At 35.4% G+C, this 13,165-nt stretch overlaps 1 protein-coding gene across 17 annotated transcripts in view; it reads left to right on the top strand.

Moving 5' to 3' along the window:
* The window catches only part of LOC128214570 (brefeldin A-inhibited guanine nucleotide-exchange protein 1-like), a 52,182-nt gene that overhangs the window by 6,512 nt on the left and 32,505 nt on the right, over positions 1 to 13,165 (top strand). For 16 of the 17 annotated variants that reach the window (XR_008257942.1, XM_052921119.1, XM_052921116.1 and 13 more), the window contains exons 3-18: positions 1,468 to 1,609; positions 1,919 to 2,065; positions 2,424 to 2,603; positions 3,416 to 3,496; positions 3,958 to 4,168; positions 4,830 to 4,895; positions 5,471 to 5,641; positions 6,465 to 6,624; positions 7,786 to 8,020; positions 8,474 to 8,573; positions 9,368 to 9,490; positions 10,159 to 10,284; positions 10,795 to 10,990; positions 11,400 to 11,511; positions 12,035 to 12,069; positions 12,561 to 12,731. Coding sequence is in view for 16 of the 17 variants with exons in the window: in XM_052921119.1 (XP_052777079.1) it covers positions 1,468 to 1,609; positions 1,919 to 2,065; positions 2,424 to 2,603; positions 3,416 to 3,496; positions 3,958 to 4,168; positions 4,830 to 4,895; positions 5,471 to 5,641; positions 6,465 to 6,624; positions 7,786 to 8,020; positions 8,474 to 8,573; positions 9,368 to 9,490; positions 10,159 to 10,284; positions 10,795 to 10,990; positions 11,400 to 11,511; positions 12,035 to 12,069; positions 12,561 to 12,731 (2,256 nt within the window). In the remaining variant the exon portion in view is untranslated. The remainder of the gene's footprint in view (positions 1 to 1,467; positions 1,610 to 1,918; positions 2,066 to 2,423; positions 2,604 to 3,415; positions 3,497 to 3,957; positions 4,169 to 4,829; positions 4,896 to 5,470; positions 5,642 to 6,464; positions 6,625 to 7,785; positions 8,021 to 8,473; positions 8,574 to 9,367; positions 9,491 to 10,158; positions 10,285 to 10,794; positions 10,991 to 11,399; positions 11,512 to 12,034; positions 12,070 to 12,560; positions 12,732 to 13,165) is intronic. The other variant, XM_052921108.1, reaches the window with a different exon arrangement.

The raw sequence follows: 13,165 nt of genomic DNA, 5'->3' as shown, positions 1-13,165 counted from the left end.
AACATGCTTCATGTTGATATAACCAATAAAAATTTGAGGCAATTATAAATGTGTTAATAATAATCGAGCCATACATGTACAAAAGACAATATAGTTTTTTATTTTCACTATTTATTTACATTGACTAAGTTTTTATTTGCTAACAATGAAATTAAACTAACATTTTCAAGAGTTTGACATGCCTTAATTCCTTATATGAAAATGTTCATAAAACTTCATATGTCATGTAACGTATCTGTCGGTCCTTTCAGCTGGTCTTGCTACCATTGCTGAAACACAGTGATTTACAGTAGATTAACTAAAATATTTCTCAAACGTGCCCTTCAAATATTAGTCTTTAACATGAAACATGAAAAAAATGTTATTTAAAGACATGACATACTGGACCAAAAACCCATGTCGTTTTGGACCTGTATATGGAGAATGAACGTTTTGCTAAGAATTGATAAAAAAGAAAGATTCAAGTTAACCATGAATCATTTTTAGCTCGACTATTTGAAGAATAAGGAGAGCTATACTACTCACCTAAGCGTCTGCGTCGGCGTCACCCCTTGGTTAAGGTTTTGCGTGCAAGCACACATAGGTTAATATCTCAGCAACTACTTGAGGTATTGCATTGAGACTTAATACAATGGTACTCAATCATCCAACCTACTTATTTAACCAAGTTTGATAACTCTACTTTGCATTTAATGCCAATAATAGGCCTTTATTATTCGACTTAGAAATTCTGGTTAAGGTTTTGCATGTAAGCACACATAGGTTAATATCTCAGCAACTACTGGATGAATTGCATTGAGACTTTATAAAATGGGACTCATCCATCCAATTTACTTACATAACCAAGTAAGATAACTCTAGTTTGCATTAAAATCAAATAATGGCCCCTTTTTTGTTCAACATAGAATTTCTGGTTAAGGTTTTGCATGCAACCACTCTTAAGTCAATGCTTCAGCAAATACATCATGTATTGCATTGAAAGTTTACACACAGGCTCCCAACCATTTAACCTTCTTATTTAATCAAGTAAGATAACTCTATCTTTTATATTCTATAATTTTTGCCCCTTTATTATGCGACTTAGAAATTCTGGTTAAGGTCTTGCATGTTAGCACACATAGGATAATATCTCAGCAACTAATTGATGTATTGCATTGAGACTTTATACAATGGTATTCAACCACCTAACCTAATTGAATAATCAAGTTAGATAACTGTGTTTTGCAAATAATGGCCCTTTATCATTACACTAAAAAATTCTGGTTAAAATTTTGCATGTAACCACATTTATGTTTATATCTCCGCACATTATGTATTGCATTGAAATCTAATCTTACAGTGATCCATGTATGTTTCGCCAAAACTTTTCAATCCTTACACTGAAAAGCGGCGGAATAGTCAAGCGCGCTGTCTCTGTGACAGCTCTTGTTTTGATTGCTATATCAGAAGTTGTTTTATTACTTGCAGTGACGAGAATGATAAATCCTCAGCTCTACCGGGCCCAATGCAGGCAGGCTTTGTGGACGCCGACAAATACTTTACACCATTCGAGCTGGCTTGTCAATCAAAATCACCAAGAATTGTCAACCTCACATTGGACTTCTTACAGGTAAGTTATTATTATTTTGATCTATCAAAAATTGGGTATTAGGGATTACCAGAGTGTTATGATGTTTTAAGTGCTTTATTTAGAAGTTTTAAAAAATCAGTTCTGTCATCTGGATGAAATATCTGTGTGTGAGTAAGTTGTAATAATATATTGAGTAAACACTTGAGTTTACAAAATTTTGTTTACAACATTTACGAGTTAATACAACAAACAACGTATAGAATTCAAGAAATCTTTTAATGAATGCCACCAAATTGAAAATTGCTCTATTGTTAAAACGATTCAGTGTCAAATTGATCTCTATTTCAGAAACTGATTGCCTATGGTCACATGACTGGGAACACACCGGACACAACCACTTCAGGCAAGAGACTGATAGATCGTATTGTAGAAACTGTGTGTGGATGTTTCCAGGGCCCGCAAACAGACGAGGGCGTACAACTGCAAATCATAAAGGTATAGTAATCTTTTTGTTCATATAGTATTGTGCACTATCATTTTAAGGCTGTCTGTTTTTTCATAGAAAGAGTTTTTGTTATGTCTTGGTTTTGTTTTTGTCAGCGTCATGCAAACACTGAGTGAAATTTTGCTTTAAATAATAAAACATTTAAGACATTTTAAGGATATTTTATACACAGCAATGCCAGTTAGTCTGTCTTTCAGTTAGAATAAATGGTCTGTTCTTGTCAATAGGTCTGTGTGAATCATATGAATTGGATCATTTTTATTAACTTTCACAGATGTTACAAATGTTACATTATTACAATGTCTTCTTCTGTTGAAAAAATAGCCTCATTAATATTTATTATTCCAGGCCCTTCTGACTATTGTTACATCTAACACTTGTGAGATACACGAGGGCACTGTTCTTCACACCGTCCGTACATGTTACAACATCTACCTAGCAAGCAAAAACCTCGTTAACCAGACAACAGCAAAGGCAACTCTCACACAGATGTTAAATGTCATCTTTATGCGCATGGAAAGTCAGGCTGTACGTATAGGTTTCTAGTTTTTTTACTAGGGCCTAAAAAAAAATTACATTTGGTTCGGGTTACCCGACCCTACCTACGGAATAGGCGCCGACCCTACCGTTTTTATAGTCAGTTTGAAAAAAAAATGAAAAACTAAAAAAAAAAAAAAAAATCGTTTTTTTTTAATTGCTTTTTAATATTAAGTTTAAACCTTAAATGCTTGTACAGAAGATAGCTTTAACACCATTCTCCAATGATGAAAATTATATTCTTATATAAAACCTAATAAAAAAAAAAATAATAATAAAAAAAAGCCTACCTACCCTACCTATTTTTTTTAAGGATGTAACCCTAACCAAACAATTTTTTTTTTAGGCCTAGGTTCTATTTTACAGGGTAATGTCTGTGAAAGAAATAAGGGGATCTATTGTAGACAATGCCTTGATGTAAGGAAATGCAGCATTGACTTGTACAACCTACATGTTGGCCATTGCTTAATGTGTGCCAGGGCTTCCATTAAGAATTTGAAACTGGAAGTATGAACTTCCTTGACATCAATATTGGAAGTTTTCCTCTGAAATTTGGAAGCGGATGCCTGAAGAACTCTTTAAGAAGTTCCACTATTGCCCGACTGTATATGTAAATACTAAATATTTTGTAGTTCCAAGGATTCAATTTAAATATTTCCAAACTTCGTTTAACGGAAGCGCTGGTGTGCTTGTGTGAGATAAATTCAAAGATTTTAAACTAGTGGAAGTATAGGTTATATTTTGTTCTATATAGAATTACCAAAATTGCTTTAACATAATTACATTAGTACGCCTGTTTTCAGATAACACAGGAGGAGGAGAGAGAACGTGCCAGCAGTAAGGCCTCAGAGAACAATGACGAGGCCTCCATCAACATGCAAGAGGTAAACTCAGATATATTTTAAACAAAAAGCCTTGTTTTATTGTCAGATTCTCTTTTTTCATCAATATTTTGCAGTCATGACAATAGTAGGTAGATTTTAAAGTTGATTGGAGATGAGGAAAATATGGGAAAAGTTACTTACAACTATTTTTTCATATTTGGTAAAAAATACTTGTTTTTTGATGTTTTTAGTCTTGGCTGTTACTTGGGTATAATTCATGTTTGCACAAAACACCTGGTATATCTTTTACATTGACAATATACACAAAAACATTTAAGGCAAGTCCTGACGTAAGTTAGAATAATTGTTCCTTTTCGGCATGTTAAGCGTTAAATTGAAATAAAAAGGAAAAGATTGAGCATTTATGAGCATTGGCATGGAATTCGAGGATGCTGTTGTTTAAATAAATACTTACTACTTTATTTACGATTAAACTTGACATCCAACATCTGTTTTTACAGCAGGCAGAGTCACAAGGAGATGGTGATACCTTGTCAGTAGAACAGACTCAGTCAACCATGTCTGATAACCAGTCTATAGGGGATCAATCAACAGGTGACCAATCTATGAACCAGTCCATGGAGGAGCAGTCAACAAGTGAAGATAAAACAACTCCAGGAGACCAGTCTACCACCGTTAATGAGGATAACAAGTCTAATGATACTGTAACAGGTATGTTAATATTGCAAACTTAGGTGCGTTGCCGAAGAGATTTGCTTCACAGTGCTCCAAAGCGAACTCCTTTGTGACAATATATACTTTGTAATTTGAAAATGTGTTGTGATCTGGTGACATAATTCAACCTTCTTGGCTATTCATTGATTATTTCTATTTTAATATAAATTGCTTTACAAAAGCGTGCTGTTGTATAGTCCAAAAATGCTTTTCTGGTGTGCGCTTTAATAGCACTCTGCTGGGCTCTGCCCCCATATTGAACTTGATCATCTGCAGTCTATTGTATAAAGTTTGATGAGATGTCCCCAGGTTAACTTTTGGCCAGTTTGCACATTTTAATGATTTGATTGGTTTATGCTAATTATTGGATAAATATTGATCAGGATAAATATTGATCAATCAATTAATATTTTTGTAACTTTGACCAATCCAAAGAATTAATCAGTTTTAAATAATAGACTGCTCTTATTAAGGTTGTCTGCTTTTCGAGAAAAATTAATGTCATAACCTTGCTAATGTTGATGGCGATATATATATGTCATGCCATTAGCAAATATATCTAAATCTGATATATTAAACTTTGATATAGATAAGAAAATATAATGAGGAAAATGTCATAAATAACTTTTACTTGATTTTTTGTATATTTTTTTTTCAGTAGAAGATGAGAGTTCTGAAGGCATTGCTCAAGCCATTTTGGACGGCATAGTGGACCAAATCACAGGTATGTAGCATATACAATAGAAACTGCAGGGACAAGCCCGGTAGTCACACATTTAATGGAGAACCTGTATAGAGGGCTCATGGTTACGGTCTTACATATTTTTTTCTTATTATTTGTCTTTTGTTCTTGGTAAGAGGAGTGAATTGTGTATGCATGGATTGGTAACTATGAATCACAGTTCATGTATTTGATTGATCTGTTTATTATCGTTAACACTAGAAATCATAATGATAATATTAAGATAATGACGATGTAAGTAAATGTACGGTTTAGGGAAATCTGTCTGTTTACTGAAGAGGATTGACTGTTCTATTTCATAACCATAGTCGTCACTGAATGTATTAAAGTGTTCAATAAATATAATTAAGTTAAAACTGATCAGTCTTAGAACAGGTTATTTTTGCCAAAATTATGAGTTTAAGATAAAAATATATGTGTATAATAATTGCTATTTAATATTGAATGATAAAACCTAGAAAGAATATAAAGAATTAGTATTATTTATTTTATTGGTGTTGGATTTTCCTTCTTTCCTCCCATTTTCCATTGCATGTTGAGGTTGTTGGCATTTCTAGGTCCTGAAGCCCCTCCCCCAGGTGAAGGTGAGACCCCCACCTCAGGGGACCAATGTGAGACACCCACCCCAGAAGAGACTCCTCCCCCACCCCGGGGCCGGGTCAATACGGGGGAGAGTGGGGACACACCCAGTAAACCTGCCTCCAATTCCCGGAGTGGTAGCTCTCTGGGTAAGGCCATAAAGTGTGTGGTATCAGACCGGCTCAATGTTGCCTGAACAGTTTTATTCTATGCCTTTCTATTTTTTACATACTTAAGCTTCCCATTGTATTAACCAAAAATATTTATTTTAACTTTTTAAATGATGACATAGGTAAAAATACAGTCCATTGAAGAAGATTTAAAATGCGGGCATATTTGATAATAGGGCAACAAAATGTAAGTCAGCATTACCTTTGTAATGTTGTTATCCTAAGAGTCTCCTTATGTACTGCTTGACTCTAATATGAATAGTGCTGGGTAACACAAATTATCTGAATATTCAAATATGGATGCGTGAATGATTACACTTTTTTCATCAATATAGAAAGGCTATTCAATGGTTTAACAAAATGTAATTTTTGGAATATCAGTTTTGCTTTTCCTTTCATTTGAATTTCTCCTTTTTGGAAATATGGGTTATAAAATAGCATGTGAAATGTCCTTTTTCTTTTTGGGGAGTTGTTTGTATCTATTCTTATTCAATTGTTTTGATGGAAATCTGTATTTTCTTCCAAACCATACAATTACATAAAATTACACCTGTATTAAACTATAAGTAAGAAAGATATGATAACAATGGGACAAATATATATGCGAGTCTGGGGCTTCAATGCCTTAGTTGTGCTATGCAAAAATAGCAAGGGCATTGTTACATACTCATTATTAACTCTTCAAATGAAAGTTAGATATTTCATTGCTGTACCAACACATTCAAATTATTTGTCAAACTGTTTGTCTTTATTTAAACACATGTTCATAGTTTTTTTATATAGTGTATACCCTCAATTTCAGCTGTGAATCGTCTTGGTGAAGAGAATGAGGACCAAACAGATGGAGGGGAGGTCGGACACGGAGCGTTCAGTCATGTCCTGCAGAAAGATGCGTTTCTTGTGTTCCGTAGTCTCTGTAAACTCTCCATGAAGCCCCTCGCTGACGGTCCCCCAGACCCAAAGTAAGTGATTCTTCTGTATGTAGATTGTCCCTTAGAGGTTAGTTAATAATACAATACAATACAGTGCACTTCTGTATACTGTGTAAACTCTCCATAAAACCTCTGCTGACAGACCAAACAGTAGGTTGCCCTTCAATGTGTAGATCAGCTGAGCCCCATCCTGAAGAAAGATGCATTCTTCGCATTCTGTTCTCTATATAAACTCTCCATGAAACCCCAGACACACAGCAAGCGGCCTTTCTGTGGGTAGATCACTTCAGCAATGTCTTGAAGAAACACAGATTCCTGGCATTCTGTGGTCTCTTTAAAATATAAATCCCCTTTCTGGAGGGAAGCCAGACAAGGAATAAGTAGTTCTTTTGTGCAGATTTTAATCTTGGTCGTTACTACATGTTCCATTGTCTCTGCGAACTATCTATGAAACCCTTCTCTTGAGGGGAATCCAGACAAGGAATACATAGTTCTTCTGCATAGTTTTAATGTTAGCTGTTTCATAGTCTCTGTAAAGACTTAAGAGTTTAGTTAATAATACAATACAATACAGTGCGCTTCTGTAGACTGTAAACTCTGCATTAAACCTCAGGTGACGGCCCAAACAGTATGTGGCCGTTCGATGTGTAGATCAGCTGAGCCACATCCTGAAGAAAGATGCATTCTTTGCATTCTGTAGTCTTTATAAACTCTCCATGAAACCCCAGACACACAGCAAGAGGCCTTTCTGTGGGTAGATCACTTCAGCAATGTCTTGAAGAAAGACAGATTCCTGGCATTCTGTGGTCTCTGTAAGCTATGAACTCCTTTCTGGAGGGAAGCCAGACAAGGAATAAGTAGTTCTTTTGTGCAGATTTTAATCTTGGTCGTTACTACATGTTCCATTGTCTCTGCGAACTATCTATGAAACCCCTTTCTGGAGGGAAGACAGACAAGGAATACATAGTTCTTCTGCATAGTTTTAATGTCGGCTGTTTCATAGTCTCTGTAAACTCTCTATGAAGCCGCAGTTTTGTGGGAAACCAGATTAGGATTAAGTGGTTTTTCAGTGTTGGTTTTAATGTAGAGCATGACTTCTACATGTCCTTGACTGAAAAAGTATGAAATAATCATCACTATGAGAACAAATAATTTTCATATTTTTTATTTAATACCGTCTTTTCATTTCAGATCCCACGAGCTACGATCCAAAGTCCTTTCCCTAGAACTGCTGTTATCCATTCTTCAAAACGCAGGGCCAGTTTTCCGCACAAATGACATGTTCATCAACGCAATCAAGCAGTACCTGTGTGTAGCCCTGTCTAAGAATGGTGTCAGCTCTGTGGTTGAAGTGTTTGAACTGTCGCTGGCAATATTTCTTACCCTCCTTGCAAACTTTAAACAGCACCTTAAAATGCAGATTGAGGTGAGCATGTTATTCGTGAATTTTATTGATAAACTTTTTTGGGTATGTTTTACTTATCATTATGTTTGAGGCTAAGTATTTTGTGAATGTCACAAAGTATGCCTTGAATTCTAGTGTGAATTAGACTTGCGAAACAACCAAAATTTTTAACTAGAAAAAAACATATGACACAAAACATACCGTAATCATTTGTTTGGTATGTGTTCAACATACCAAGACAACTTGTCACGTGCAAGACCCATGCATGAGTGCAGGAGGTCATGTCTGGGCTTTCACTTTTTTCGTGAACTGACCTTGTTCATAAGTCACTGTCACTTTTGGTGACATTCGCCATCATTTACCATTTTGTTTGTTTCCTATTTTATACTATATATTGCTCCTTTTAAAAATAAACACATTTGTTTTACAAGGACTTTTGAGGACTAAGTTTAAGTGCATAAATGTTGTTTTCAGGTGTTTTTCAAAGAGATATTCCTGTACATTCTTGAAACCCCCAGCAGCTCGTTCGACCACAAGTGGATGGTGATCCAGGCTCTCACACGCATATGTGCAGGTAAAAAATGGTCACTTACATGTATACTTTATTTATTGAGAAAGAATGTATTTGATTTTTCAACATCATCCCCCCCCCCTCCTGTATCTGAACATCTTGGAGACACATAGCAGCTTGATTGTCGAAGTGGTTAGTGGTCTTAGAGTATTGGTGTATGCCTCTCACCCAGGAGGTTGTGGGTTCAATTCCCATCAGGGTGAGAGAGATCTAAGCATATATTGTCCGCCTATCCCCAAGATATTGTGAATTTTTTCTCCGTCAGATGGAACTTTCTCATTGCCCCTAAAAATTGACAACAGTATGTGTTTCTAGGTTTCTACCCAGGAAATTGACTTGTGTATAAGCTATCAGCCTTTGTCACAATGGATTTTGAAGAAATTTGTATGAACTGAACGAAACTAAATTTCTCTATAGGTATCAATAAATGTTCATATGCAATAAAAAAAAAACATACCCCAGTAGAAATGTTCTAAATAAAATTATACCAGAATAAATGCCAAGCATGTTACATGATCACGTAGATAAGTATTATATAATGGATCTACATATACACATGTTTAATCCTTACCCATACCAAAACTAGATTTTCCCAAGGAAATAAAAAGTGGTATGATTCATGTCAATTTTACCTGCATCTGTAGCTGTATACGTTTGGCTGTGTTAATGAATTGCATGCATGTTAAATGTAGCTGACTAAACTATTTTATTGACCAATTTCATGTATGTCCAACATCCCAACAGGCAGACAGCCACTGGCCTTGCAATTGTATTAAAATTCTTGTATTATTTTCCAGATGCGCAGTGTGTTGTGGATATTTATGTAAACTACGACTGTGACCTGTCCCTTGCCAACATATTTGAGCGACTGGTTAGCGACTTGTCCAAGATTGCTCAGGGCAGACAGTCCCTGGCTCTAGGTATGGTACTGTTGAATGATTAAATTGTGCATATGTATAACTTCTGGCATTTTGAAAAATGTAGAATTTTAATAACTTTTAAATTTCTTGTCAAGAGAAATTGTACTGTTTATTTCTTGGATATGGGGACAGTTTTATGTATTTATGTTTTTGTAGTTTGAATATTGTATTAATACATGTACTTGACCGATTAAAAGTTTTGCTTTAGTGATATCTGGGAAATTTAATATCTTCCGTATAGAAGTGTTTTAGTTCCTGGTTAAAAAGCCATCTCAATGGCCCACTGAAGTAAATCTATCTAGCCAACGTTTTGTAATAGCTGTGGTGTGGGTGCAACTTTGGCGGCTGCTTTGTCAGCATTTTTGTAAAAAAAACAATTTTAACCTTGGCCATTACTCCACAATGGTTCGAGATATTCAAATGAAACTTGGTACACATGTTGTAAGAGAAAATACACACATCTATAACAAGGCCCATAACGCTGGCCGTAATAATTGTTGAATTAAGGCCCTTGTTTGACTTCGACCCCCCCAGATTACATGTGCGCGGTCAAATATTTAATCAAATGTATCATTAATCATGATCTGACTTGTCTCTATAATCTGCTCAGAACTCTTTAATTAACTTCTTCACAATAAAATTGAATGTGCAATGTTGATATTGTACAGGTGTGACCCCGACCCAGGAGCAGTCCATGAGAGTCAAGGGCCTGGAATGTCTTGTGTCCATCCTCAAATGTATGGTGGAATGGAGTAAAGATTTGTATGTGAACCCTCACTTACAGTCTAACCTGGGTAAGTCTAAAGACAACAAAGCACTATATTTTTCGTCTGTTCGGCCTTTACCAAGAGAAAAAATCATCCCTGTTAGAACAAAATTCTCTAGGTAAGTCAGTTAGTCAAATAGGGGATATTTGTTGGTCATCCTTTGTTTACTGGTTTGACTTTCTTCATTGTTAAGTGTGTGGTGGAGTGGAGTAAAGGTTGGTATGTGAAGCCTCACTTGCAGTATAGCCTAAGTCAAATAGAGGATAATGTTCGGTAATCCAATGTTTACTAGTTTGGCTTTCTCAATCTTGAAATGTATGATCAAGAGGAGTTAAGGTTTGTATGCGAACCCTCACTGGCGTCATAACCTTGGTAAGTCAGTTTGACATTACCGATTACATGTATGTAAAATAGCCTCAAAAAGAAATAAACAATGACAACTAGAAAGATGGGTTGTCTTTTGCCCGTAAATGCAGTGGTGTGCCACACATTCTGATGTGTGGTTTGTGTTTCAACTTCTTCAAATTTAAAAAACAGGTCAAGACAGCAAGCCAACTCACGAGTCAGACTCAGACTCCGGTAAGGGGACACTCAATAGTTATGACAGCGTCAACTCCCTGGAATCCACCAGTAGCAGCCAAAACACATCGACCACTCCCGTCGTCACTGATAGTCCCGAACAGTATGAGGTGCTAAAACAACAGAAGGAGATTATGGAGCATGGCATCGACCTGTGAGTGATTATGTTTATATTTACTGTTTTTCCAGTTGTTGCAGTTAATATAGTGCAACTTGAGAACTGGCCATAACTTATAATTTTTAGAAATATTGGTATCTAGTGCCATTACTCTTACTAAATATTTCATGAGTTCTGTCCTTTTACTAAGTAAGGTAAATTAATACAGATAATTTCTAAAAAATGAAAAACAAAAATAAGAAAAGTTTGCTTTTCACAAGATGTTTTGAAACAACCTTAGACATTTTTTTTTACTAGATGGAAGGGTCATTGAATTGTCCAGATTCACTTTCTTACAACACCAATATCTTCAAAGGAATAGTGGAACTCATGCATTATCCATGCTCTTTTTGTATTCAAGCTATTTAAATAGATCATGTAATCCCAAAATAAATTTCATGACCAGGTTTAACAAAAAGCCGATGAAGGGAGTGCGCTATCTGCAGGATCAGGGTATGCTGGGAACGTCACCTGACGATATCGCTGAGTTGTTCCATAGTGACGACAGACTCTATAAGGTGAGATTAATTATGTTGCATACTGGACAAGTGTTCTGGGCATATGACCAGTGCCGTAAAAATCTATTATACACCCAAATATAAAATAAGTCACGTATAATAGTGGATAATATTGATATGAAATTGGCATTAAGGTATGTAGAAATAAGCTTGTAAGTTGATTAAGCAGTTGGCACTGATGTTTTATTATGCTACCATTTGAAAAAGTATTGCTTACTGCGTAAAATGAATAACCGAATAAAAACCACAGATAAAGTAATCGCAGTTTGTACTTTTGATCTATGAAATCAGAATTGTAATAACCTATTTTGCACTCTTTAATTAAATCTTCTATTTTAGTGTTAATGTACAGTTGTGAAGTGTTGATAAATATTACACTTCCATTCTTCTGAGTATTTTGATTCCTTTGTTAGACAAATTAAATTATTTAGAAAAAAATAATATACAGCAGATATGGAATGTACCATGCTGATTGACTTGCAAGATTTTTTGTTTCACGCTATTGTTAAAATTACTTTTTCAGACTGTTGTTGGTGAATTCCTGGGAGAAAATGAGACGTAAGTTTGAGTTATTTATCATAACACCAGGTTTCCTTGATTTCCATAGGAAAACCAAGGGTAATAGATTGGGGTAGGTCTGGGTGTGAGGCGGATATGCTCATCCAACAAAACTTAAGCATATATAGCACATAGAGAGTTACCCTTGTCCATCTGTATGTCTATCCACCAGTCATTTAATAAGCCTAAACCTTCAGATTGGCCAAATTGAAAACCTGGTTTTGGTCGCATTGGGGCTCCTGTAGTTCTTCTTTCTTGGAATTTTACCCATTTTGTTAACAACATGGACATTTTGTTTTTAAAATATTGATTAAATTCCAATTATTCACTGTACGGTATGTGCCTTTAATGGTCCTTCTGCTGTAATTGCTAGCTTCTGAATCAGCATAAAGAAAGAGTTGTAAAACTCATTTTAAAATAAGACTTCATCTTTTGTAAGAAATGTGTACATGTGACTTCAATGAAAGTCTAAGTGTCAAGTCATTTTCCAGGTTTAACAAAGAGGTGATGTATTCTTATGTGGATCAGCTCAACTTTGCTGAGATGGATTTTGTTTCGGCCCTGCGGCGTTTTTTGGAGGGCTTTAGACTTCCCGGCGAGGCACAAAAGATTGACAGACTGATGGAGAAGTTTGCGTCACGATACTGCGAATGTAACACGAAGTATGTGATTGGGTGATGTGTGTGTATGGTTTGTGTAAAAGGGCTTCTTTTTTAAATAAGAAATTGAGGTATTGTGGTTGCCTTGGTGTTGACCGAGGTGTTGTAGCTGGCAGAGTTGTGTAACTCCCATGACAGTTTGATTCTTGACCAATTGAGAAAAACAGACAGGCATTGGCATGTGCTTGCAATTTAATGTTAAATATTTGTATTTGTAGACATCTTAATTGATTAAGGTTATTGCCATTTTCATTGTTCTAAGAATATGCCTTTACATGTAGTTTTTGCAGACTTTAAACATCTCAATCTGCAGCAAATTGTATGAAATTGGTTTACCTTTTGGTTTGATCAAAGTTAGCCAAAATGTTTATTGATATAAGTCAATATTTATCTTAAAAATACTATAAACTTTTCACTTCATATAGAATATAGAAACT

This window comes from Mya arenaria, chromosome 13 (assembly GCF_026914265.1).
Source record: "Mya arenaria isolate MELC-2E11 chromosome 13, ASM2691426v1".
In the NCBI taxonomy this organism is placed as follows: Eukaryota; Metazoa; Mollusca; class Bivalvia; order Myida; family Myidae; genus Mya; species Mya arenaria.
This window is presented reverse-complemented; position numbering and strand designations above follow the sequence as displayed.